The sequence below is a fragment of the Drosophila simulans genome, chromosome 2L, assembly GCF_016746395.2.
Source record: "Drosophila simulans strain w501 chromosome 2L, Prin_Dsim_3.1, whole genome shotgun sequence".
Lineage (NCBI taxonomy): Eukaryota > Metazoa > Arthropoda > Insecta > Diptera > Drosophilidae > Drosophila > Drosophila simulans.
In genome coordinates this window covers 18,188,249-18,215,924 of record NC_052520.2, presented here as the reverse complement: position 1 = coordinate 18,215,924, position 27,676 = coordinate 18,188,249, and the positions used below count along the sequence as shown (strand labels likewise).

Here is a 27,676-nt window from a genome sequence, read left to right as displayed (position 1 = left end):
TCTACTTCTTAATATTTTTGAATTTTAATTGTTTTAGTTGTTGTTTAATTGTTTAATTGTTATTTATTCAGAGTTATATAAAAAATAAGTTGTTATATTTATATTTCCTAAGTATTTAGTAAAAGTACATTCCTTTTATTTGTCGACAAGTCCCTTTCACCAAAACTTTAAAGACTCGTTGAACTGCACTTGTTTTGCGTTCTTTCCCTTTTTTATGCAACTTCGATGCATTCAATTGGCTTCTTTGGCGAACTTCCGCCTTCAGTCGAGCTCTGTTCGGTTGGAGTTCATTGTCTGTTTTTCTGACTTTGTTTCGGGCCAATTCTTTAGAAGTTTCTTCTTTCGCTGGCGGCATAAATTAGTTGTACCGTTAAATTTAGCAACTTGGAGAGCAACTGAAGATCGGATGAAGCGCTAAGGACAGCGACTATATAATTTTCATGTAATTTCTGCGCCTTTACAGGGAATCTGCCGGTGTTGAACGAAGGCAGCAATTTGGGTTTATTTTTATGATAACATCTGATGAAATTGAGACCCGCAATATTGGTTACATTTTATGCCAGCGATCCACTTAATAATAAAAAGGCACGAAAATTGCGCTGAAAATTAGTTTGTAACCTTCATCTGAATTGGTAACAGCGAAGGTAAAGAAAGCAGCTTCTTTATCTACAATCTATCTACAAGACGAAAACACCCAACGTGTAGAAACCAGGAAAATTACTTTGTCTTAACCAACTTGAGAGCTCAACATTCATATTTTGATGAACCGGGAAAGTCGTATGAAAATTCAAGAAGTATTTGACAGTCGAATAAAGTGCTAACATCCCGCATAATATTAATTAACACCAACTATATATTTGGCAATACTTTATAGTAAACAAAGTACAAAGCAAGTAAAAAAGTTAGCAATATTTTTGTTGTACTAAAATTTATTGAGTATATGTTTTCTCCGTAATGGTTTTGTGCCAGCACCAGCTTTTCACATCAATTTAAATTTTGCTCATTTAAACAGGGGCTTGTGAGAATTTATTTATTGTTGTCGGTTAGTCCACTTTTTTAACGATTAAAATTGTTTCTATTGTTTTGGGTCGGTGTAGAATAACATTCCGTAATTCACTGCGTTTCAGTGTAGTTGTGGAATCATCTCCAATTATTATTATATATATAGACTGCATAAAGTAAATAGGAGAAATATATATTACATATATCTGGAAAGTTTATTTGCTTATAGACTTCACTGCAACCTTGCTCCTAACGAAATAATTATATCACAAAAGATATAATTCTACTATTATTCTATTTATTTTATTCTATCTATATTATAGCTAAGCAGTTATTGGAACCGTCTCGATTTCAGAAAGCAAAAACTCTTGTGTAACAAAAACGGAAACAAAGCCTTAATGAAACCGAAGACCAAATGGGGAGCCAGGCGAAGGAAGGAAGGGGTCATTTTCTATGGCTAATGAGAAACAGTTGGGTGGGCTATGCATGTTTATATTTACATATATGATTGTATATATATACGACTTTATATATTGCACTTGGGTGTGTGTATCCGAGCTGGTAGTGTTTGCAAATGTGTGTCACAGTGGATGACATAATTCAAAGTGAAACGGATGACATTCATTACGATGCATTTGAACGAGACCAGCGACAGCAGCAGAAAAAAAACGTACATATGGAAATGTTTTGAAAATTGCAACGTAGACAAAGCTAACCCTTTATACGACCTGGAATGCAATCTCTATATGTTCCCCTCTGACTCTCGTTCACTTTCTTAGTTCTTCTTTGTATTGCCCCTCTATCTTGCGATGAGGATTCCCCCTTTTGTTTGATGGTCATGCTCTGAATACGGTTTAGTTTCTTTTTGCACAAGTACAGTTATGGGGCAAGTTCGGAACCTTTTTTCGGGAGGGTGATCCTCCTGCACATGCGCAACAAAGTCAATCAAGCAGCTCGCCAAGGGTTAATCTGTTGTCGACCCTCCGTTGCAGTCAATCGACCGCTCTAAATTCATCTCCGTTCCAATTGCTTGGCAACGAAAAATGTACAATGGGGGGGAGAACTAAGGCAAGGGAACAAGAGACAGAAGCAGCCGCGGGTGACCAGGATTATGGTCGTTAGTTATTGATGACACAGCAGGAGACCGAGCTTTGAACAGGTGCATTTAGTGTGGCAGCTTGTGAAAGTCAACATGGCGTATACGCAATTCTGACCAGCAATTTGTGACATCAGCAAAGTCACTTGAGGGTCTGTGTTTGCCGGATTATAGGATCTCATAACGTTGTGTTATTGAACTAAACATATTTAAGTGCACATGCTTTAATGGCAAATGGAATGGCTGCAAGCTCCTACAGCAATTTCGCCAGAATGAATTCAATTATCGTTTACAGCTTTAGCTTTAAGCAGAATGTCCCAGAACATTCATGTGACATATTTCTCTTTTTTTCTAATTAATATCTACATTAACTGCGTTACTTGCCACATTTTTCAAGCATTCTTTACTATCTTTAATAACATTCTCTGGTGAATTTTTAGCTATTAAGCCCGCCTCCTAATCCGCTTCTATCTCACTAACGTGCAACGTGGCGTATGCGTAATATGTTTTAATTGAAATGCTTTGACTCAAAATAAGAGAAGGAGAGAAGGCTTTAATAGTGCCTTAAGCTGCTTATGAGTCCCATCACCTCATCTCCCATGGCTATTTCGAATTTTTTGCGGATGCAAGTGGCAAAAAACGATGAAGAGGAAGACATCGTATTCCATGGATACACAGATACACAACAGAACCAAGAACTTGAAGAGGGCGACGAGGGGGCTGAAGTGCTAGAACTTGCTTTGTTGCTGCGGCTAGTTCTTAAGGGAATAATTTCTGTCCCCTACTCTGGAGGAACTTAAACTATCCTCCCTCCCCAGTATCTTATCGCTACACAAGTAGATTCTCACTCCATTCCCTACCGTTCTATTTTGTACGTTCACTTAAGACTTAATGAATAAATCTGATTTGAACTATTATGATTCAATATTTGCCCATATTGATTCCCAATTTGGTTGCATTTTTCCGGCGACAGAGAGGTGGAACGTGGAATTGGAGAGGAGGCCGCCATTGCTGGCTAGGTTCGGCATCTCAACGCACGACGATGATGCGATGACGTCGTTTCCATGGCTGCCGGAGTACAGTCATAGAAAGAGAGGGCCTGGTGGCTAGCGAAAGAGACGGCAGCAGATGTAGGCAAAAGGGGGTGCTGGGGAAAAAACTTTATATAGACAACGCATCGCATGCATAAACTACAGAATTCCTTTTAAAGCGTAAAACTGCATCCGATAGATACAAAGATGCTCACAGACACAAACTCACACACAGACCAAAGCTGAGAGACTTTTCCACGGTCTATCCAACCATCTGTGAGTGCAGCACTTCGTTTGTAGTTGTGCGCTCTCGGCGACTTATTGGTGTGCGTTTCTCTCCGTGTATTTACTTTTCACATTGCATTGCTCATATTTACTTGAAACTCAATTTGCAAACATTTTCCGCAGCCCTTTGTTTGCTCAAGTTTCAATTGTGGTTCTTGTTTCTTTTTCATCAGGCAACTTTCCTTTTATTTCGCATTTATTACGCATTAAATTTAAATAATTTACACAGGAAAGAGTGCATTGAAAATCTACAGGTAGCAATTTGCTTTACAGCCAAAAATTGATTCATAAGTCAATAGATGGAATTTAAATAAGTATTTAGTTGTTTATCTAGTTTATCCTGAATATATTTCAATCAACAACTTGATACGAACATTAACCCAGTAGCAGAATAGCTTCTTAGCCAACTGTAGTGGAATAAGTACATATATGTATATACTAACAAATAGTATATAATTCAGAACTGACTGACATCTCCATATATCATACGATGCACCTGATTATTCAATGCCTACAGTTTGTATGTGATTTGTATATTGATCTCGTTTGAAATCCAACTGCTATTCAAACACCTTCTCCAATTTCGATACCAGCTAATGTGGATTTCACAAACAAATTCAAGGTTAACCATTATGGGTAAATCGACCCAACTTCTCCTATAACTCCAATCCTATATCAGCTATCATACTTTCCGCTTTTGAAGCTTTTATTTCTAAGTGCTTGCTAAACAATCAAATTATTTGTATAAACAGCCATGACATCAGCAACTGCTGACAGCTGAGTAGAGTTGAGTGGGAGTTGCATGGTTGCAATGGGAGCGGAGGAGGCACAAACACAGCTGCAGGATGCACAAAATCAATGTCAAAGCCTGCTGAGTTCAGTTTGGTGGGGCAAGGACATGAGGCATGGGGCATGGGGCATAAGGCATGGGACAGTGCGAAAGAGCGAACTGCAAACTCAAAATCACCGCTTGACTGGCAGCATATGCACTGTGGTTCTGGATGCCCCAAGTACCTCCTGTACCTCCAGTATTCCCCTGGCACATCCTCCGCATATGTGCTCCCCAACTGGTTTCCAGCTGTGACGACTGCTGGGCGATTCGAAGGGTACGAAATCGGGAAGGGACGGGTTGGGGCGGGAAGGGTCAGGACTGGAGAGACAGGAATAGTTCCCCAGCAATGTTAGTTCAAGGGCGGAATCAAGGCTGAGCTCGGTTTTGGAGCTCCCTGCTATAAATAGCGTCGCTCTCTGTCTATCCAGACGGCATAGTGGCCTCTCTTTCGCTCTGTACACCACACGGCGTATACGCAATAGCTGCAACTCACCACAGAAAAGGAAATTGCACGGCATGTCCTTCGGCGTTCGTTCGGTCCTTGTTGTTGGCATTGTTGCATGCGGCTTGGCATCCTCTTTGCACTTGAACCATTGTCCTTTGGCACCTCTACCCATCCCTTTTGCACTTGCCCAATAAAAAAAAATGGAGTTCAAATGGTACGAAAGAAGGAAGTAGGAAAAGTACTGTCATTTCTTGTGTATTTTTGCCTTTTTGCTTGCAAACTTTTCAAGTCCTGAAAGGATTCTATAAATTCACATTTACTTTGATTTTATGTTTGTTAGCATTCCTGTTTATGGTGCATTTAGGTCCTTTGTTAGATATCATTTATATATAAAGTTTAATCGTTTTTTCTGTTATGTAGTTTCCATTTTTAAGTCGCTTTTAGTCTCAATTTTATAGTTATAACAGGTTTTGTTTTTTGAAAAGTTGTTTTTAATGTAGTTTTTCAATCAGATTTCAAGTACATGTTGTATAAAAGCCTTTCTATTAAATAACAAAACCGTCTTCCCTACTTTGGATTATTGTTTTGAGCTCTGATTTCTATGGAAATGCTGATGATGAGTAATTTTAGTTGTAGATACACAACTCAAGCCAGCGGCCAGAGAACGACAATCACCAAGTGCAATGGAATGCCTCTGCGGTTCGCAGAGAATTTAATAATTGCACTGCCCATTCTACTTTAAATACTTCACTCAAGGTCGAAAGGAAACGCCGTCGGACCATGAGTCAGAACTAAATAAATAAAATGGGAGTGAGCGTATAAAGTATAAAAAATGCAACTCTGTCAGGATAAGAATATACTGTTCAACTGAATTGGAGTCATAAATGTAGATATTGTAAAGACAATAGAATATCAACGCAAATTCAGTAAAATTCAAAGGGCTCCGAACAGCTTTGAAAAAAGTATAGAAATATTGAAAAAAAGAATTTATTTTGACTCTCATATACAGTGTTTCGAATTTCGAAAACTGCTTAGAAAGCATGCTTTGTGACATCAAAGTGAAGCTAGCGGCTATGGAGCTTGCTTTCAATACAAAAACGTATTGGAAAAAGCGAATAATCTGTTTATTATCATTATCAGTCAAGGGGGAAGCCATTCGAGGCAAAGGCCGAGTGCATTCAACTGTCGTTGGCATGACGCGCATTTTAATATTATAAATAAAGGAGGACAGACAGAGGAGGAATGCAGTCGGAAAAAAATGAAATTTATTAAAGTTCCCCAATTTTGTGGATATTTTTGAATAGCCTATCGAGTAATTTTTAAAATTTAATTATATTTTTAAGTACTTTTTCGAGCTGTTTTTTCATTTCGCAGGCGAACAAAAGCGCCCGAACACCACTGCAATTCGCCTCAGTTGGAGTATCTGTGTGTGCTGCGGATGCATGTGTGTGTTCATGTGCATGCGCACTGCAATTTGCACTTTGTTGTTGTTGGCTTTCGTAGGGCCCCTGCTTGTTGTTTTTGTTCTTCATTCGCTTTTGGCCTGCACTTTGCCTCTCGCTGTGCGGATGTGTGCGTGAGTGTCGTGTGTGTGTATGGGTATGACTTCATTTCCTTTGTCGTAGGTCATCATCAATTGCACAGAAAATGCGTTTTAATTGCCTTCAATTGGTTTTCGGCATGAAAATTGCAGAGGGAAACTCTTTTGATTTTATATCCTAAATAGGAAAAAGTTGTAAAAATAGCTCAGCCCTGAAATCGACTAAAAACGTGACAAAAAACACGATTCTTTATAAATTAAAAAATTAAAATGTGGAAAAAAGCACGGGAATGTGTAGTTGTACAAGTTTTGTCTTAAATTCATCGATTTAAATGCACTACCAAACATTGTTTAAATTTCGTGATTCTTAAAATGAAAATTTAGCATTTAAAATGTAGACTTTTATACATTTTTTAAAAGTTTTCCTAGTTTTCCTATTACATCCATTAGAAAGGCTTGGAGAACTCACAAAACGAACAAGTTTATCTTATATTTATTGATTGTTTTATTAATTTGCTTTTATTGGTGTTACTATTGTTGTAAATCGTTAGTTTCATTTCACGCACATTTTCTTCATATTTTTTGCTTTTGTCCGATCACCATTTCAAAGCGATTCGAATTTATAGCTGATTGGCAAGTTCTTCGATTTCAGTGAATATTATTTTTTAGTTTTTAACGTTTTTAATGCATTTAGCGCTGCATTGCCGTCAGCTCCAAGCATTTCAAAGTCGCGTCCCACACTGACGAAAGGGTAGAGAACTTATTCACCAACGCATTTCGCTGCCAGGGTTGCCACCGCGCAGAAGGCCCCACAAAATAAGGAAAAAAGAGTGGAGAGACGGGCAAAAATGGTAATAAAAGCAAATGAATCGCACCAAGTGCATCCAATGCACACATACAAAGGGGTGGACGAAGGGGGGTAGCAGTGTTGGTGGGAAGGGGGAGGGCAAGCCGGCCGCTTTTTGCGTGGCAATTTGTTTGTGTGTATTGCAATTTCTGGCTGCACTCTCTCGTCTCTCTCTCTCCTTCTCGTTCTCTCTGTCTCACATACACACACACACGGGAATACTTAAGATTTAAGCTACATATATATTTTTTTTAATATATTTCCCCCTTTGTAATGTGCATTTTAATCAATTTTCTCGCTTACCAGTGGCGCAAAAAGAGAATGCAACCAGACATCGCAGGCTTTTCGTTTATTTTTCATTTTTGAGACGGCACACTCGATCGCACCTGTCAAACGCAAGTTATTTCCCCCTTAGGACCACAAGAATCCGTCACAATTTGCAGTGTAGTTACGCACACACATACGCGCTGCCAATACGAGTACACCCACACGCACACAGCTGCAGCGGGAAGAGGAAGCGCGATTCGCGAACCGCCGTGTGCAACGAGACTTTTGCAAATGAAATGCAATTTCCAGTTCCAAATTCGCCACAAAAGAAAGCTACGTCGACGCCGACGTCGACGGCGGCGTCTGCTGCAGAAATGACGCTCCGCAACAGCAGCAAACGAGAAGAGAGCATGCAGTTTCTCTTAGTCAGGTGGATTGTTCTCTTTCTTCGCGGTGCATTTGCAGCGCACTTTTGGCATTGCAAACACAAAGACAGCGCTTTCACGTTGATCAGGAATTCTTAGCAACGACAATGCGTTGCAAAATTAAAAGCTCAGAAAATTAAGCTAGAATAAAACATGCATCGAATAAAGAGTACAAATATTAAAGGCTAATGCTTCAAAGCTCCAATGTGACCCATTATTTGTACATTGAGAAATAGTTAAATATAACCCATTATTCGAAAAGTGGTTTTCAAAATAATCCCAATTTTTTTTTTATAGTTTTTTTTTTCTTGTTACTGATGATCGTCAGACCACTGGCTGGCTTTGCTATATTTTTTTCTGAGTTCCACTGTCGCGTTGTTGTTATCATTAGGCGCTGGGCATCTTTGGATGTCGATTTTGTGTTCATACCATAGGTAGGGGTGTGGAGTACTCCTAGGCAGAGTTGTGGATGTTGAGACGGAAGATGTCGTGGGCCACAAGGAAGGATCCTCCGTTCGGCTTCAGCAAAAAGATCTGCGAGAAGGAATGTGGGGGATCGTCATCGCATTTTAGTCTTCCAAGGACGGAGATCAGAACTCCGCCATCGAAAGTTGGCTGCGAATCCACTGTGGTTATCACTATGCTAATCTTCTGAAAGCTCAGGCTCTGAACTTTTTCCAAAATCTTGGGTGCTCCCTGTATTTGGCGGCCTTCAAAGGTCATGAAAGAGTCGGTAGCGCTATAGAAATGAACCACGTTCTCCCGATTCACCGGGTCATCGAATATGGCGTAGTACTGCTGGACAAACCCCTTTCCAATTTCCTCGTACTGCGGATTCAGCGACATTTCAGTTGAAGTATATTCGGTACGCTTAGATTTTTGGGGAATCCCAGTACGAAAACAAATGCAAATGAAATCGGTTAGCTGACAGACTCAAATATCCTCTCGTTTGTGTCACCGCTAAGCTGATACATTCGATTTGAACGTTTTGGTCCCACCGAAAACAATCGATTGTCGCAGGTAAACATCGATAGGCGCGAACAGACATCGGTTTCAGCCGCACTCGTGCGAACGTCATTTTAATAATAAGCTCATTTATTAATTAAAACCGAGCGATTCCGCCATGGCATCCATCCTGAGGACGGGCAAACTGCTGCGCTACTTCGCCGGCTTCACGCGCAACGTGCTGGTGAACTCGGTGCGCGAGAACGAGACGAGCAATCTGCTGAGCAATGCGCCCTGCATGTGCGGCCAGTTCCAAAAGTGAGTAAAATCTGGCCCCAAAGTGCCGGCATTACGCAATGCGCTCATGTATTTACGTGATTAGCGGGGAATCGACCACTTTCCAGCGATTGAATCCCGAAAAGATGCGCACATGCCACTTGGGATCATCGCAGTTGCACTCGACTGATGTCTCACATATTTACATAACCTCATCCGGATTTGGAGCGCCTACTATGTGCTCATCCAATTTAGGTCTTAGTCGAGCGTTTTTCTTGTAGAAAGTATACTTATATATGTAGAAAGAGTCGAAATATCTTATTTTTATTCAAAAAGCAACACGATTACCTAACAACTCAGTTTCTCATTAAGGTCAGCCAAAAAATAATCTATAAAGATGTTAGAAAAGACAGTTAATATATCCGGGCAGCTATTTTGTTAATTCATATGTATATCTTTATATATTAAGTTTATTTTGAATTATCTTCCTAGTGGTTTTGCCACGAATGCGGCGGCCAAAGCTGAGCTGAGTTTGGATAAACAGATTCGCCGGCTGGACCAGGATGTTCGCCGCATTGGGCGCATCTCCCGACGCGATCTGGAGGAGGTGCTCGATGAGATCCGGACGCACAGGACGGCCACCAGCTCGCAATCGCTGCTGGTGATTCGATGCTGCGGCAACCTGGTGCCGGAGGAGCTTCCCGAGGTCAGAACAGCCTTGGTGCAGGAGATCTGGAAGACGCTGAATGCGCTGAATGTGCCCATGGACATCTCGCACTACAATGCCCTGCTTCGCGTTTACCTGGAGAACGAGCATGGGTTTGCTCCCACCGATTTTCTGGCGGAGATCGAGGCGAAGGGCATCGAGCCCAATAGGGTGACCTATCAGCGACTGATTGCTCGCTATTGCCAGCAGGGAGACATCGAAGGCGCCACTAGGATTCTGGAATTCATGCGCGCCAAAAGTCTACCCGTCAACGAAAACGTCTTTAATTCACTTATCCTGGGTCACTCGCAGGTTAGTCATACAGAAATAGATAGATGGTATCCATGTTTTTAAATGACCTTTTGAACGATTCTTTAGGCCAACGATTTGGAATCCGCCAAGGGCATCTTGGGAGTGATGAAGCAGGCTGGCTTGGAGCCCAGTGCTGACACCTACACCACTCTCCTGTGCGCCTTTGCGCGCCACGGAGACCTGGCTGCCGTCAAGGAAACCATAGCTGAGTGCGATCAGAAGGAGATCATTTTGCTGGACAAGGATCTGCTGGACATTGTGTACACTCTTACTGTCAACGGCAATGGCGAACACGTGGATGAGATTCTGCCCAAGCTTCGTCTCTCGCCTGGTTTCAATCAGGATGCAGTGAACGTGATCCTTCGGCTGGTCAACAAGGGGCACGAGGATGTGGGACTGAAGCTCCTTCGCGTGATGCCAAGGAGCAGTCGTGTGAACGGCGAGCCCGTTGATGTGGGAGCCTTCTTCATCAGGCAGATGGTTAAGGCCAATCGGCCAGTGGAGAAGATCTTGTCCATCTGCAAGAGCCTGCAATCAGAGGGACTCAATCCCAAGGCTCTGACTATAGCCACCGAAGCTGGATTGGCCAATGGCGTGATCAATAATGCTCTACCCTTGCTGCAGGAAATGAAAAATGCTGGCTTGCCCATCAGGCAGCACTACTTCTGGCCTTTGATCTGTTCCGCGGAATCTAATCAGGTCTTGGAAATCGTACGTCGCATGCAGCAGGAGTTCTCAGTGTTCCCCAACTCCGAAACGGTCAGAGATTATGTCATTCCCAACCTAAAGGAAAAGAACTGGGAGAGAATTGTCACATCTCTGAGGGATGCTGGAGTTCCCAACTCCACTGCTGTCACCTCGGCTGTCTACTCCGCCCTAGTGACCCACCAGATTGCCGAAGCAGCCAAGATTATGGAGAAGAACAGAGCTTACTACATGCCCTTCTTGTTCAAACAACCTCTGATTCTGGCCCTCAGCCATACGAACGATTATGCCTCCTTCATCCGATGTGTCCGCCAAATTCACGAAGGATTGCAACTCAGGCAAGGCAAGGAGGAGGAAGTTGAGCAGGTAGAAGGCGTGGCTGCCGTTCCGACGGAGCGCATCACTCCTGATGTTGTGGGTGCGATAGTTCAGGAGGCAACCAACTATTTCCGTCGCGATCGCGGGGACACGCTGGAGAAAATCCTCAAGGGGTTGGTCAAGCAGGGCTTGTCCATTAGCAGTGCCAAAGCCACCCAGCTATCCGAGCAATTGGGCTCCGAACTGACTCCAAAGATTTCCGAACTTCTGGGTAAGCTGAGCTCGGGAGAACTGGAGCCAGTTCCTCTTCAAAACAGCGGCAAGAGAAGCCTGGATTCGCTGTCCATCGATGGTAAGTTATTATAAGTTATTAAAATATTCATCTAGTATCTATATATTTTCATTCAGAACTCGAGCGATTTATTGTGAATGTGGAGGGCAAGGGAGAAAATGCCAACAACATCAAGAGGCAACTTCTGAACGCCTGTTTCCGTTCGCAAAACTTGGAGAAGACCCTCCAGGTCATCGAGAAATTCGAGGCCGAAAAATTCCAGATCCCCGTTGGCATTTATGCCCAGCTCATCGATCTGTACACGCATCACAAGAAAAGCTCAGAGGCTTTGGAAACCTATGGCAAACTTAAAGCAAAGGACGCCACTTTCCAGTTGGATAACTTGAAGACGATTCGTCTGGCCGATCTTCTCTTGCAAGAGGAACGCGTGGATGCTGCTTTTAAGGTACTGGAGGAGAACAAGAAGGAAGCTCCCGTAGCCGAGGCCGATGGAAGCTATAATTACATGAGCACCGTGTGGAGAATTTTGAACTCACTAGCCGAGGCTGGTCAGCCGGAAAGGCTGCGCAAATTGTTCGACGCACTGGTGGGAGCCAATTACATTGTGCCCACCAATGTGCTGCTGGGTCCACTGATCAAGGTTCACCTGGTCAAGGATGATATTCCCAAGGCCATCGAAGCCTTCGAGGAGATTTGCCAGAAGCATAAGTCCACGCCTTGGAAGAACGAGCTGGCTTGCCGCCTAATACAGAAGGAAGATGCTGCGAATCTGCAAAAGCTAACCGACCTGAGCACTGGCATCCATGGTGAAGTAAACAGCCTTTACGATCTGGTATTCTCCTTTGTGGAGTGCGGCCGTGTGCGGCAGGCCAGGAAGATCCTGGAAACACCCGGACTGCGTACCCGTCCTCAAAGAATCAGCAGTGCCTGTGATCGCTACAAGAACGAGGGACTACTGCAACCGCTGGAAGGTCTTATTGAAGCAACGAAGGACCTGGGACATATCGACAGGAATAAGATTTACTACACGCTCCTCTTAAGCTACGACAAGGCGGGTGAGGCGGAGAAGGCTCTGGGACTGTGGACTAAAATGCAGGAGGAGAATGTGACACCAAACGATGCCTTCCTTTTGAAATTGGCCGAAATCCTGAGGAAGAAAAATATTGACGTGCCTTTTGTGGTGCCAGAGACCCAAAAGGAACAAGCCAAGGCTAAGAAAAGCAAAGCAAACGAAGCAACGAGAACAGAAGCTGCTACAGAAACGGCAAAAGTAGCAGAGCAACCCAAGGAGAAGCCTGCGAAAAAGGAGTCAGCTAAAACGGAAACAGTAAAGCCACCGAAAGCCGCCTCTCCTTTGTCCGGCTTCCGCAAGGCAATCCAGGCCAATGATCCTGATGCAGCCATCTCGCATAAGCAAAGTATTCTGAGCGGCGAGAAAATTGGAGCCTTGGACACCTCTCGACTGATCGAGCTTCTGGTTCGAGCTGATCGCTTAACGGAGGCCACCAAGTATGTCGAGGAGCTCCTGGGCGATAAACTGCACCCGCAGCCCAAGATCTTCAAGTTTTACCTGAACAAAATAGCCGCTGCAGGCGATCTGGAAACACTGCAGAGAATTGGCCAGCAGCTGAATGAGGAGCAGAAGCGTCTGATTTCCTTTGACAATCGGTTTTGTCATGCCAATATAGTGGCTGGAAAGGCGGAACAGTTCCTCAAGCACCTGACCACGGAAATCGATGCGGCCAAAACTCCTGAGGATGCAACCAAGCTGGCCGAGAAGTTCCCACGCGGAGGAGCCGTAGGCATTTTGGAAAAACACCCGGAATTGGTGCCGCAATGTAGGTTCCAGAAATCCTTATTATACAAGTGTTAAAATATATACATTTTTCTTTTTATATTCAGATCAATCCCTCGCTGAGAAGTTTGTCACTCACAATCAACTAGGACCCATGAATGTCCTGTGGATGCATCTGATTTCCAGTGGCCAGGAGGCGGCTTCTAAGGAGATTTGGGATAAGTACCTGTCCAATGCCCCAAGGCTGATGTTCCAGCGCGTTTTGCAGACAGCTCGCGAACAGCAGGACGAGAAGCTCGCCTGCGCAGTCATTTCCCAGCTGAAGAACAGCAAAATCTCCGAGGGCGCTATCGGAAACGCGTACTCCTGCCTCATCGACATCCAGACTAACAAGGGTAACCCCGACAAGGCCATGGATGTCTTGGCCAATGCCGTTAAGGACGTATCCTTGGAAAACATCAACAGGACAGCTCTGCTGCGTCTGAAACAGGCGGTGGAGGAGAAATCCCAGAAGTTCCCCTACACGATCCCCGAGAAGCGGACGAAGGCCGACGACTCCAGCTCGTCCTCCTCTTCATCCTCCAGCGACGACGACGTGTCGCCATCGGTACCCGAAACCGTTCCACCCAAACCGGACAACAAGGCCTAGAGGCTTCTGTAAAAGGTCCTTGTTTAGTGTAGCCCGTCGTGATTAAAGCTTATTTTTAAAGTATTTACTATGGATAAACAATTTGTAAACTAAAATAAATCTAGTTGTTTTGTTGCGAAACTCTGCCAGTTATTTTTCTAGGGTATTCAAATGAGCGATAAAGGATCTTTTTTTACTATTTTCAAGACGAAGCTTTCTTTTTCAATAAATCGTTTTTTAATAAAATAATAGTTCAATTCATTCCCTTAAGACAGATTCTAAAATTAATTGGAAACACGCATGCTGTTGTAAAAAATAGACACGATTGCCCGTTTTGGAGGTAAAAAATCCCAAACAAAAAGTTTTTTAATATTTCATGTTCTTTTTCCCGGTATCCTTGTTCCATTTTCGAGCTGATATTTATAATTTCTGCAGTGTAGTGAAGCAAATATTTTATAACAAAAAATTAAAAGCCATAAGTATTTGGCACCATTTTAGTCGCAAAAAAATCTTTGCCCTTAATATGGTTTAAAATTATAATAATCGATGTTTGTTGTGTTGTTAATTGTTAAATTAATTTTAAAATGTAATTTTTTCTAAAGTAGAACTTAAATTTATGTTTTTAATTTAATTTAAAAAGACACATTTAGCATTTCTATAGCTGACTATCGAAACTACTATTTCGATACGTTTTGGAATTTAAACACATGTGTATATCGATACCGTCGCCACTGGTGTCCCATCTCTAGTTCTATCGCCGCGTTGTGTTTTTTGCTGCCCAGTAATTTTCATCGTTGTTTTCCCAGTAAATTTCTCAAATTAAGTGCGCGATGGGGGAAAGCGATGCAGAGAGCGATTCGAGCAGCAATTCCAGCAGCAGCGACACTTCCAGTGGCAGCGACAGCGACGCCAGGAGCGAGTCCTCGTCCTCCGAAAGCAGCGGGCGCGAGGAAGAGGAAGCAAAGCAGGAGGAATCCGCCAAAGATGCCAAGAAAAATGACGATAAGGATAGGGAGGAGAAGCGGGACAAGGAGAGGGGAGCTGAGCAGGATGAGGAGTCTACTGAGCAGAAGAAAACTCCTGCGGCTGAGCCCAGTTCGGAGCGCCAGCACATTTCCCGTTCTGCTGGCGTGGAAAAGCAGCAAGAAGAAGCAGTGGCTGCTGCGGCGGAAAGCGAGAAATTAAATGAAGCGGAAAAAGTAGAAACACCTGTCCAGCGGAAAGAGGAAGCAGAAGCCTCAGGTGTGACGAAAGAACTGGACAGCCCGAAGACCCAAGAAGAAAACGTTGCACGGGAATCAGAAGAGCGGAGGAAGGATGAAGAGCAGCCGGTGACCACCAATGGAAGTAGCAAGGAATCGCCGGTGGAAGCAGCAGGTGGAACAGTGAAACCTCCCACTGCGGACCACATCGAGGAGGGCGAGATAACCGACGTAAGTCATCATGTTTGGTTAGGATTCAGTATTAATCCGCTTTACTATTTCGTCATGAATGAAATTTAAACCTTTTTTGTCTTAATATGTAAAAATTTTTAACAATATTTCTTAATTCAACACAATAATTTATCAGCTAGTTGTGTCTAAGAAAATGTTAATATTATATCATGATAAATTTTCATTTTTTTAGAAAGACGAAGATGACCTACCGACTAAAGAGAGTAAGAAAGCTGTCGCATCTAAGAGTCCATCCAAAGAAACCCAACGAAAACAAAGCCGCAGCCCGGATGACAAACGACGACGGCCACGCTCATCCAGCAGGAGTCCATCACCCAGCAGCCGTCGCCGTCGTCGCTCGAGAAGCAAAGGCAGCAGGACCCGGAGTCGCAGTAAAAGTCCCATCCGCCGCAGATCCAATTCTTTGGAGAGAAGACGCGTTGAGCGACAGAGACGTCATGAGGAGCGTGATAAACGCGATGAGGAGCGAGCCAAGGAGCGAGAAAAGCGCCATCAAAAGGGTGAACCAATCAGCAGAAGGCGTAGAGATGATTCGAGGGAAAAGAAGAGATCGTCAGAACGCAAAAGAGATCGTTCCTCCTCCACTTCGGGATCGAAGTCCTCAAAGACCCCTCGCAACACCGAAACCATCAATGCAGACAATGAAACCGTAACCGAACCGGCAGCCAAAATTACTGAGCGCCAACGAAAGACCGTGGATGTGCTGACATCTCGGACTGGAGGAGCCTATATTCCGCCGGCGAAGCTGCGCATGATGCAGTCACAGATCACGGACAAAGCATCCGCTGCCTATCAGAGAATCGCTTGGGAGGCTCTCAAAAAATCGATCCACGGTTACATTAACAAAGTGAATGTGACAAATATAGCTATCATCACCAGAGAGCTTCTAAGAGAGAATATCGTGAGGGGAAGGGGCTTACTAAGCAGGAGCATCATCCAAGCACAGGCTGCTTCGCCCACATTCACCCATGTATACGCCGCTCTGGTGAGCATTATAAATTCAAAGTTTCCGAACATAGGAGAGCTCCTCCTCAAACGTCTGGTCATCCAATTTCGTAGGGCGTTCCGACGTAATGATAAGATGGTTTGCATGTCGGCCACTCGATTCATTGGCCATTTGGTCAACCAGAGGGTGGCACATGAGATTCTGGCACTAGAAATCCTTACCCTGCTGGTGGAAACGCCCACGGACGATTCTGTAGAGGTAGCCATCGCTTTTCTGAAAGAGTGTGGTATGAAACTGACTGAGGTTTCGTCCAAAGGCATTGGGGCAATCTTCGAGATGCTGAGAAACATCCTACACGAGGGAAAGTTGGACAAGCGAGTGCAGTACATGATTGAGGTGCTGTTTCAGATTCGAAAGGATGGCTTCAAGGATCATCAGGCTGTTGTTTCGGAACTGGAGCTCGTTGAGGAGGACGATCAATTCACGCATCTGATGATGCTAGATGAAGCCACCGAAACGGAAGATGTATTAAGTGAGTTTATCTAGGAGAGAGTTAGTTTGTATTCAACTCTAATAATTTTTACTTTTCTTTTTAGATGTTTTTAAATTTGACGACAATTATGCTGAAAATGAGGACAAATACAAAGGCCTAAGTCGCGAGATCCTGGGCAGCGACGATGGCAGTAGTTCAGGCTCGGGCTCCGGATCAGATTCGGATAGTGATTCGGATGGAGAATCCGGATCCGATGCGGAAAAGAAAGCCGAGGCTGGCGATATCATTGACAGCACTGAAACCAATCTGATTGCCCTGCGACGCACAATTTACTTAACCATCAACTCCAGTTTGGATTATGAGGAGTGTGCCCATAAACTGATGAAAATGCAACTGAAACCCGGACAAGAAATCGAGCTCTGTCACATGTTTCTCGATTGCTGTGCGGAACAGAGAACATACGAGAAGTTCTACGGACTGCTGGCCCAGCGGTTCTGCAACATCAACAAGATCTACATACCGCCCTTTGAGGAGATTTTTAAGGACACCTATCAAACCACCCACAGATTGGACACGAATCGTTTGCGAAACGTCAGCAAGTTCTTTGCCCATCTCCTGTTTACCGACGCCATTAGTTGGGATGTGCTGGAGTGCATCCAACTGAACGAGGATGATACCACGTCGTCAAGCCGCATTTTCATAAAAATTCTGTTTCAGGAGCTAGCTGAGTATATGGGACTGGGCAAACTGAATGCCAAACTGAAGGATGAAGTTTTGGTAGAGAGCATGGCTGGTTTGTTTCCCAAGGATAATCCACGGAATACCCGCTTCTCCATTAACTTTTTTACCTCGATTGGTTTGGGTGGTCTCACCGACGATTTGAGAAGATTCCTAAAAACCGCCCCCAAATCTGTGCCCGCAATAAATGCTGAAATTCTGGCCAGTGCCGGGGGAAATCCTTTCAGAGATGGCTCTGCTCCCGCTGGAAACAACAAGGTGGTCCCATCGTCGTCCTCCTCGTCATCGTCATCCTCGGACACCGACAGCGAAGACTCCAGTGAAGAGGACAGCAGTTCCGACTCTTCTAGTGAATCTTCAAGCTCCGATTCTAGCTCGGAACCCAAAAAGAAACGCAAACGCAAGGACAAGGATAAAAAGAAATCTAAGAAAGCCACTAAAGAGAAGTCGAAAAAGAGCAAGAACAAAAAGAAGAAGAACGCGGAAAAGGAAAGAGAAAAGGAGAGGAAGAGATCAGAACAGGAACAAGAAAAAGAAAAAGAGAAGCAAAGAAAGAGCAAAAAGGAAAAGGCGAAGGATAAAAAGCGGAAGAAGGAGGAAAAGAAGGCTGCCAAAAAGAAATCAAAGCGCAGAAGAAAAAGTCAAGAGAGCTCGGAGTCCAGTGGCAGCGAAGACAGCGATAAGTCCACCTCCGAATCCTCCGACTCCTCGAATTCTTCCAGCGAAGACAGCGACGCTGAGCCTCAGGCGAAGATCAAGCGCCAGGAGCATGTCCAAAAAAATAAGTTCCGAGGAAAGTCCCAAGATAGTGATGAGTTTAATCTGGAAGGTCCTGGATCCAAAAATCGCTTTCAGTCGAATGGAAATGGCCAGCGGCGCAGAGACAACTCGACTGGCAGAGAACGAAACCGAGAGAATTCTTCGTACGATAGAGAACGAAAGCGGGAGAATTCTTCGTACGACAGAGAAAGAAACCGGGAGAGTTCATACGATAAGGAACGGAAGAACCGGAATGCACTTGCCAACGATAGACAACGAAAACGGGATCGATCACGATCTTATGAAAGACCACCAATAAGAGAGAACTCCGCTCCTCGCGAAAGGCGGGTGGAGAGTAGTCGCAGTGAAAAAGACAGTCGCCGTGGTGAACGTTCCTCCAGAAACGAGAAATCAGACCGCGGAGAGAGATCAGACCGTGGAGAGAGATCAGACCGCGGAGAGAGATCAGACCGTGGAGAGAAATCAGATCGTGGAGAGAGATCAGACCGCGGTGATCGCGATAAGGAGCGCAATCGTGCCAAGGAGCGGGAACGGGATAGGGATCGTGATCTGAAGGGACAACGGGAACGTAAAAGAGAGCGTGACGATGGATCCCGTGATCGTTCGCGAAGGAAGCGCAGCTCACGCAGTTCCAAGGGACGCAGCTGAATCTGGAGACTGGACAACGTGACGTGAAAAAACAAAGGCAGATGAATATTTGTGTTAAATATTTTACTTTTACATATGTACAAAGCAAAGCCCACTAAACAGATAAAACAAAAATAAATGTACAAATGCAAATTTCAAACAATTGTGTAACTTTTTTTGCAACGGAGATTTGTATAGGCAGTTAATATGCATTGGATGACTTACAACTAACAATTGCAAAACATTTAAATGAAAAATAAAAAGTTTTCAAGCTACATAAATTGATTACAAAATAATGTGGGCGTTAAAATGTGTATAGTTTTTTGGCATATCGATAGAATTTGGTACAACAAATTATAAAGTAAAAATGAATTAAAACCTCTTTCAAAACTGTTAGAATAACTGATTTGGGATGATTGTGGCACATCTTCTTATATAAATTTCCGTTTTTATAATTAGTATGCTTAATTTCAGGTTTCTAGGCTTTTATAATTCTCGAGATCACTGCGTCTACGGACGGATAAATCCACTTATAAATATTTGTCATCTATAATATTTGAATATAAAATAATTCAATTTTTATTTTCACCGATACAAAAAATATTTATTTACTGACTAATTAGTTTTATATTTATTAAAAAATCTATAATTTAATTCTTAACTAAAAAAAATACCCTCAAAAAATTAAAATTAAGCTTGCTTACGCATATATTAAATTAATTTTTTTCTTGTTGAAATTTTATACAATTTTGAAAAAATGAAATCTTATTTTGCTATCAACAATGTGGATCTTTCCACACGTTATAAATAAGTTGTAGTCTAAACTATACGTTTTTGAAGTTTTATTAACTTATTTTGAAAGTTAAATTATTTATTGTTATACCAAATTTAGTAATGTATTTTACAAATTAATTTCTAAAACAACTTTAAAATTGAGAGATTCCTATAGACATATGGGAAATTTCAGGAATATTTACCTATGATTTATATAATTTTAATACAAAAAAGTTAGCAATTTCCGTTTTTATAATTAGTATGCTTAATTTCAGGTTTCTAGGCTTTTATAATTCTCGAGATCACTGCGTCTACGGACGGATAAATCCACTTATAAATATTTGTCATCTATAATATTTGAATATAAAATAATTCAATTTTTATTTTCACCGATACAAAAAATATTTATTTACTGACTAATTAGTTTTATATTTATTAAAAAATCTATAATTTAATTCTTAACTAAAAAAAATACCCTCAAAAAATTAAAATTAAGCTTGCTTACGCATATATTAAATTAATTTTTTTCTTGTTGAAATTTTATACAATTTTGAAAAAATGAAATCTTATTTTGCTATCAACAATGTGGATCTTTCCACAAGTTATAAATAAGTTGTAGTCTAAACTATATGTTTTTGAAGTTTTATTAACTTATTTTGAAAGTTAAATTATTTATTGTTATACCAAATTTAGTAATGTATTTTACAAATTAATTTCTAAAACAACTTTAAAATTGAGAGATTCCTATAGAAATATGGGAAATTTCAGGAATATTTACCTATGATTTATATAATTTTAATACAAAAAAGTTAGCAATTTCTATATATATTATTCATCACTTTTAAAGAAATGTCCCGCTAAAATCAGCTTTTTTTCGATGAGGAACCTGGCCACACCGTGTCGCGTTGCCAACTTCCAATCAGATTAAAGCTGTATCTAGCTAATTAGATATGGATATAAAGCTAAATGTGTAACTTTAACCGTTCTTATTAATATTCTTCAGGTGACACTTTTTAAAGTAAGCAATTAGAATTTCCAATATATTAAAACAGTCAGATAGATTAAAAAGATAAGCAAATAACTTAGAAAACCACCCCAGTTTTGACGGGAAAATTGTCAGCCCTGGTTGCCAAGCACGCTCTGCGCTCCGGCTAGGTATTTTTTAGGCCGTTTATCCGAGTTTCGCCGGGTGCGTCCACACTATTTTCTTTCTTTTCGTTTCCCGAAACGTGAACACACGCGGATTTCGCTGGGCGGATTTAGAAATCGATAAATAAGGTAATTATGGCAGCCATCCGCAGCGCAAAGGCAGTGCTAAATGCTAATGGCCGTGCAAACTGTTTCCCCCACTGACAAGCAGCCGCCAAGATGACCAAGAAGCGCCGTAACGGAGGACGCAACAAGCACAACCGCGGCCATGTGAAGCCCGTGCGCTGCACCAACTGCGCCCGCTGCGTGCCCAAGGACAAGGCAATCAAGAAGTTCGTCATCCGCAACATCGTGGAGGCTGCCGCCGTGCGCGACATCACGGAGGCCAGCATCTGGGACTCGTACGTGCTGCCCAAGCTCTATGCGAAGCTCCACTACTGCGTGTCCTGCGCAATCCACTCCAAGGTGGTGCGCAACCGATCGCGCGAGGCCCGCCGCATCCGCACGCCGCCACTGCGCTCCTTCCCCAAGGACATGGCCCGCAACAACCAGAACAGGAAGTAAAGGTCTCGTCCAGCCGGAGAGGAGCACTGGTTGCACCACCTGACATCTCTATATGGAGTCTACCAGTCTAGCCGGACTCGCGCATCGTCGAGGAATCGCCAAGATAAGCAGACGAAATATATGCATCCAGTTCTTTTTTAATTTCAAATAAACAGCGTGCTTCATTGGGAAACAGCTACTACCTACAAACATGTAACTACTTCCACTAATGTCACACCGGGCTCTTCTAATGTGGAGCCATCTTGGTTTCAAATCTACAGTGTATTCAGTGTGTTGTACGCATAGTCCCTGCCAATTGATTTGAGCCACACAGTGATTGTAAGAAGAAACAGGGTCAGTAGACCCTGCAGCATGCAGCTTTTCATCTACAGATGGAGTCCGGCTTTTTGGCGGGCTCTTCCAAACAACCGTGCTTTTGATAAGGAATGATCCGAAGGTAGATAAGGCTAGTACACTCCAATCACCTACACTTTCTAGCCATTAATCAATGGTAAATTAGCTTAGGGAGGTGATTTACTTGGACGGTCAGTGACATTAAATGTTGATGTTCTTCATTTTGCAAGATCATGTGTGAAATACTGACTTGGTTAACCATCTGCATTGTACTTAAATGATTATCCAATTGGAGCAGATTAATATTGTATGTGCATAGCGAAAAAGAAACAGATAACAATTATTCCTTAGCACTAGCTCTTATTTATCAAATGCTAAAAGTGATCTAGTACTTGATAGGTAAGTAAATCCATTATAAAGAAATAATAAACAGTTAATGCTGTTTTAGCAGTTCATATACCAAAGTTAATAGAGAAAACTGCTATAGGGTGATAGTTTCCTTCCTAACTAAGAAAACTCAAGAATTAAAGCGTTGATATGGCCAAGTAGCTTAAACCTGATGCTCTGACATAAGTTGATGCGGTTTTTTAATACCCGTAAATTCAGTGGTGATAACTTATACATACTCATACGTAGCTGACTCCCAGCATCGATGATTCCACCTGTTTCCTGTTCGTGTTCCTGCGATTAAGTCGTGTGTGATATCTCATTTCCGGCTTCCATCTGCTTAAATCCAGGAGTCAGGAGGAGGAGCAGTAGCGTAAAGTACTCTGAATTTAACTTATAAAATAACTATTTAATATGGGCTAAGTAATTATGAAGTTTGCACTTTCTGAACAAACAAAACGTCTTGTAAGTAAAATTTGTATGTAGAAAAGCAAAGCTTCGATGTTCCTCCGTAATGGCGCCACTGTGCCATGTCAAATGTAATAAGTCCTGAAAACATTTAGTTTATTCTTTAGAAATTCAGGACAAATTGTATATGAGCTTAAAAACAACTTAGATGCGGTTAAATATACTTAATTATTTACTTGAATTATTTATACTTTGTTTTTAGAGTGCGGTTAAAGTGTAACATTTTTCAGTATTGCAATGTATTACGATTTTAAAATGTTAATGCTTAAACATAACTATGATAATTTCGATTGGAAATCGTACTGATCGTCTGTTCGAGCAAAGTTTTTTTTTTTCCAGGCTGCACCTAAATAGTCCAATATACCCATCCCGATTGTGTTTTGCTAGGGTACATCCTTGCATACTGTTTTTTGGCATAAATTACACAGACGTGAGTGCAAAGGCAAATGAGTGCGCGGTCGTGGGCGCGGGGGGAAGTAAGGACCTGCCTCCAATGGGTCACATGCGTGTGTTTGTATGTGTATGTATGTATGTGTGTACACTTCCTTTTCCTGCTTACCCTTTTTTTCATACTTTTTTCTTGAGCCGTAGCCATTTTTTCGTCGCTTTCTGCTGGTTCAGCATCAGCTCGCTGAGCTGAATTATTGTTTTCGTTTTGCCGGGCAAATGAAAATAAAACGTAGACATAAGCAGCAGCCGTTGATCATTTAGCATAAATTAAATAGAGCACACACAAGTGCTAATGAAAATTATGAGGAGATTGCGCAGGACTCAAAGTTCAACACTGATTCGATGACACACAGGAGGAAATTCGTTTAATGAGTTAATATATTTGATAAAAAAAAGGTTCTTATCGTCTATCATGTGATCCTAGGTGAGCTTGTCTAATATCCTTAAATGAGTTTATTCATAGAGTACAAATGGCGGAATTTGCATATTAATCGCTCATATGTAAATATTTCTCGATGCAGTTTCCAAATGGCGGATGGCCAGCAGTTGGTGATTGCCCCTCAGGACTTGGAATTTATTAAGAGGCAGCATGGTTTTAGTTTCCCCCCTCAACTGACGAGGCTTAAAATTCATTTGAAGGCACATAAGCCGCGGAGCATCACAGAGTAAGATTTCACCCTGGGGCTTTCATCACACTCCTGCTGAAACTGGGATAGTAAGCCCATTGGATAAGGAAAAAATGATAATCCTGTAGCAATATTTCTATTACTAAATAAATAACTGAGTTCAGTCACCTCAACTAGTTAGGCATGGCATGCTTAACTTTATCTATATTTACTATTTTAAATCTGTTTAATAACTATCAACCATTTATATATATACATGTAAAGTGCATGCCAATCCACTTATTCCACTTCAGTAAGCGTGTTCTATAGTCAAATACTCAATTTTATATATTGCACAGCCGTGATAACTTTTTGCCACTGCTCACTTTCCCATTTTCACATTTCCACTCGCAATTGTCTCGTCCTCTTAGTTCTAAACCCCAATCGCTCATTCCGCCCCTCAGACTCCTGCCATATTTTAACTTTAATTTCCGTTTCATTTTTTTGCCGGGCCGGAGCCTTTCATTCGCTTGCGTTTCCAATATCCCCTTTATTTTCGTTGTACCTATACAGATATATACACGTATTTTTTGCGAGTCCCTAATGCCAGGGACAGAACAAAACACTTTCACTGCCTCCTCCTAGGATTTTTTATTCTCGTCCTTTCTGCTGCTCGCCACTCGCTGTATCGTAAATAAAAACGTTAAATGTTTTTTTAACGTGCGCCACTTAACACTCGGCACAATTTAAAGGCAATTGGGCACACCAGAGAACAGAAACAGCAACAGCATCGAAAACAGCCACCTAAAAGCAACAATGGCCACAAAAAGTCAAGCAATGCACATACAATATCTCTTTATATATAAATGGGTATGATACGTATATGTCTATGTCATGGGATGCTCCTCGAATGATGGGTGTATTTGCTTTCCCAGAATCAGGACATCGGGTTTGGGAAAAGCTTTGATTTCATTTATTACAATGTCTATTAAGTGAAAGTACCATTTTATGGGAAATAAGTCATAATCATTAAGAGAACTCGAATTGCTGATATCATTCTTGGTATGAGGGATAGTAAAAAAGGTTAGAATCAGCAAGGCTCATTATATAGCAAGCTTAATATCTCAGTATAATATAGATATAATATTTGTTATATTTATAAACTATTTAAATCAAGTGGTATACAGCTGCCTCTATCTTCAAGTTTACACAATTCTACACTTTTCTTGCCATTTCTTCTTTTTATTATTATTATTTTGACATTTTGTTAGCCGGCTCGTAATTTAATATAGATTTTTCCCCGAATCCAGCCCACATCCTTCCACAGTCCGAGTCCACTTGGACTCGCTCATTTTTTATGTTTCAAACAATAAATTGTCAATTGATTTCTGGTCTCCTATTTATGAGACTGCCATATATTTGTGAACTTTTCATTTTTCTCTGCCTCGCTGGAAATGAAAAATGGTTGTTGTAGAGGGGAGGGGCTTTTCCTTGTGCCGCCTACTTACATCTGGCTTTTTGTGCTGCTTGATTCCATGTCAAACAAATCGTAAAAATCGACATTCTTTTATTTATATACAAATAATCAAATGGCGTTGGCTTTTACTTCAATTATGGCAGCGAGGCTTGCGTGGAAATTAAAAATGCCTTTTTATGTATTTTTGTTCTTCAATAATATCGAAGTGAAACGCGAAAAACGCTTCCTGTGGGGTGTGTGTAGTACCTATAAATAAATATGATAATATAAAAAAATGTTTGCATTGAAATGGAAATGCATAAACATACACTCGTTTTCGCCCCTTCCATTGTTGAGTGTTTATATTGTGATTGATAAAAAAAAAGGAAAAGAAACCGAAGCAGCGAAAATGTTTGATTGCTGTTGCTTTTGTTACTTTCGAGCACTGGATGGGTGTTATTATTTTTATTGCCAATGACAGCTGCGGGTTTTTTATGCCTTCGCCGTCACCCACCTCGTCCCTCACCAACCAGTGTTCACTGTACTCGCGTGGCCTTGGGCTCCGTCCGCTTTTCCCTTTGACCGTGGGAAATGTGGCATGTGTCCGCTGGAAAGTAGAGCTGAAATGAGGAAAAAAGACTGCAAATAATATTTATATGCATATGAATGTTAAGCCTTTATTTGTAATCGAGTCTGCGTAGGTGAGGAAGCACAATTTTAATCATTGGGAATGGAAATTTAAGAAATATTCAAATAGCTTGATTGAGCGGAGGGTTTTAACCTTTAATGCTCGATTTATAGTTTCTGCATTCAAGTAAAAAGTATTTTTTGATGTACAAATGTTGAAAACTAAACCACACCATCAAAACTTTATTAAAGAACATACACGCATTATCATTTTCTTCAATTCCTCTCTCCTTTGATCAAGTGCACTTATCTTCCATATTTGCTTTATTCATTCTCGAATCGGTCAACTGTGATAATAAATACGTAAAAAATAAGAGAAGTGGACTCATTTGTTGGCCCAATTGCGAAATGGAACCAATTCATTCGCAACGATAAGGGGCGAGAAAATGGGGAAAAATAGTGGGGAACAGGTGGGCATCGCTCCCTTCGTTTCAATACAATTAAATTTCCACGCTGCTTGATTTTGAACGCTTGACGCATTTTAATTATTTTCAATGAGAATGCTTTATGAAATTCGAGAGGGGCGACGACACAATTGCTCAACAGTGATGGCCCCCGATGCCTCCCACAGCCCCTTCGATTTTTACCTTTCATTCTGCACCCACCACCCACCAAGCTATATCCTGACTGAATCCTTTGGCTGCCTTCCTGTGTGTGTGTGAGTGTGGCAAGCGGAAGTGCAGCAAAGACAGTGGAGGCGAGTCGAAAATGAATGTCATTCATTCGAGTCGTGCATTTCGTGCATGCAATTAAGTCGCTGCCGCCCACTTTTACATGCGGATGCGAAATGGCAGGAAAAGTGGGCAGGTGGGCAGTTGGGCAGGTGGGGAAAGCGGTCAAGTTAATTACAATCTACATTGTTTATCGGTCTTGAAACCTCCAGCCACTTCCTACGGAAGCTTAAAAGGATTTCCAAACATTCAACTCAGCCCTCTTTTTGGCCAGCGCATTGCTTAATTATACGGGCATTTTTTAAATATCTCACTTTTAATTGTTTGAGGTTAATTAATAATTCAGCAAATTCACTGCAGAACTTTTTGCCCAGCTCCTTCATCCTTTGTGTGTGCAGTTTTAATGGACCAGACTTGCTAATGGCCGAGGCTTTTATAGGTTCGTTTCGTTTATATTTCTCCGCTCATTCCCGCCTTTGTATTAAAGTCTAGTCTGAGGTCTGGACCTGGACATCATCTGCATAATTCTTCATTAACGCGAACTTAATGCGTTTATGGTTAACGCAGACAGCGAAATGATGTTTCATAATTCAATTATCGTGGGCCACGTTGGTTGCTTCCCATGGATGGGGGAAAAGGGTGAGCCGAGGGGGCTGGAAAATTGCGGTTACGGTTCGGTTTGGTCCTTAAAGGTGAAAGTGTTTTGGGATCGGCAGCAATGTGTTCTTAATTGAAAAAGTTGCAACTGATTGAGTTACAATAAAGCGAGAGGCTGAAACTTTTAATTAGATTACTCCGATACGTTTTACATTTACCCATAATAGGGATCGCAAATATTATTGGTTATAAATGTGGCAGCTTTGTGATTTATAAATGCAACTCTGAGTCCTAACTACCAGCGCTTTAATAAATTAAGTTCAACCAACACTGGCTATCTCACTTAAAACAGGAAATCCCCAAATGGCCTGATAAGAATTTCATTTCCTATGCTATTCACACTCATCCACCGTTTAATCCCCATCCCAATGGCCATAAAAATTGATACGCACAATCAGAAACCCTTTTCCAGCTTGGGACCTTTTCTTGGGGCGGGTCGGGCCATAAGGCCCAACATAAACAAGTTAGTCAAATAAAACATTTTGTTTTTAATAAAAAGCCAAACAAACAGAAAAAAAGGAGAACCATAAATGGATCAAAGTAAAAATTGGCCTGAAAATATTGTGCCACATTCACATATGTATGTACATATGTGTGCGATGAGTGCATGCGTGTGTGCGTGAGCTTAACCCAAATTATCCATAGCCCAAGGCCTAAACACCGACTTTCACTTACGATTGCGTATACGCA

The 27,676-nt window shown here is 41.8% G+C and overlaps 4 protein-coding genes and 1 long non-coding RNA gene across 6 annotated transcripts; 3 read left to right on the top strand and 2 right to left on the bottom strand.

Annotated features, from left to right (window-relative positions):
* Nucleotides 1-8,032: 8,032 nt before the first annotated feature.
* Nucleotides 8,033-8,711, bottom strand: LOC27206564 (probable nuclear transport factor 2). The gene has a single exon (XM_039291237.2). The coding sequence runs from the start codon at nucleotides 8,614-8,616 to the stop codon at nucleotides 8,224-8,226; it is 393 nt and encodes a 130-aa protein (XP_039147171.1). The 5' UTR covers nucleotides 8,617-8,711; the 3' UTR covers nucleotides 8,033-8,223.
* Nucleotides 8,712-8,769: 58 nt separating this feature from the next.
* LOC6732672 (leucine-rich PPR motif-containing protein, mitochondrial) lies at nucleotides 8,770-13,888 on the top strand. The gene is made up of 5 exons (XM_002079753.4): nucleotides 8,770-9,033; nucleotides 9,484-10,009; nucleotides 10,076-11,384; nucleotides 11,441-13,162; nucleotides 13,227-13,888. The coding sequence occupies exons 1-5, from the start codon at nucleotides 8,894-8,896 to the stop codon at nucleotides 13,766-13,768; spliced, it is 4,239 nt and encodes a 1,412-aa protein (XP_002079789.1). The 5' UTR covers nucleotides 8,770-8,893; the 3' UTR covers nucleotides 13,769-13,888.
* Nucleotides 13,889-14,445: 557 nt separating this feature from the next.
* Nucleotides 14,446-18,895, top strand: LOC6732671 (pre-mRNA-splicing factor CWC22 homolog). The gene is made up of 3 exons (XM_002079752.4): nucleotides 14,446-15,180; nucleotides 15,374-16,679; nucleotides 16,744-18,895. Exons 1-3 carry the CDS (start codon nucleotides 14,578-14,580, stop codon nucleotides 18,804-18,806), a joined length of 3,972 nt encoding a protein of 1,323 aa, XP_002079788.1. The 5' UTR covers nucleotides 14,446-14,577; the 3' UTR covers nucleotides 18,807-18,895.
* Nucleotides 18,896-20,678: 1,783 nt separating this feature from the next.
* On the top strand, nucleotides 20,679-21,461 carry LOC6732670 (40S ribosomal protein S26). The gene is made up of 2 exons (XM_016178149.3): nucleotides 20,679-20,837; nucleotides 20,920-21,461. The coding sequence occupies exon 2, from the start codon at nucleotides 20,928-20,930 to the stop codon at nucleotides 21,270-21,272; it is 345 nt and encodes a 114-aa protein (XP_016025386.1). The 5' UTR covers nucleotides 20,679-20,837; nucleotides 20,920-20,927; the 3' UTR covers nucleotides 21,273-21,461.
* Nucleotides 21,462-24,693: 3,232 nt separating this feature from the next.
* LOC27208130 lies at nucleotides 24,694-25,898 on the bottom strand. 2 transcript variants are annotated; one of them, XR_001600713.3, is made up of 3 exons: nucleotides 25,301-25,643; nucleotides 25,024-25,238; nucleotides 24,694-24,963 (listed from the first exon to the last, which is right to left on the bottom strand). It is a non-coding gene; the product is annotated as an uncharacterized LOC27208130 (long non-coding RNA). The 2 variants fall into 2 exon arrangements; XR_006541860.1 differs by lacking the exon at nucleotides 24,694-24,963 and adding an exon at nucleotides 25,860-25,898 and having other exon boundaries at nucleotides 25,068-25,238; nucleotides 25,301-25,591.
* Between the last annotated feature and the right edge of the window lie 1,778 nt (nucleotides 25,899-27,676).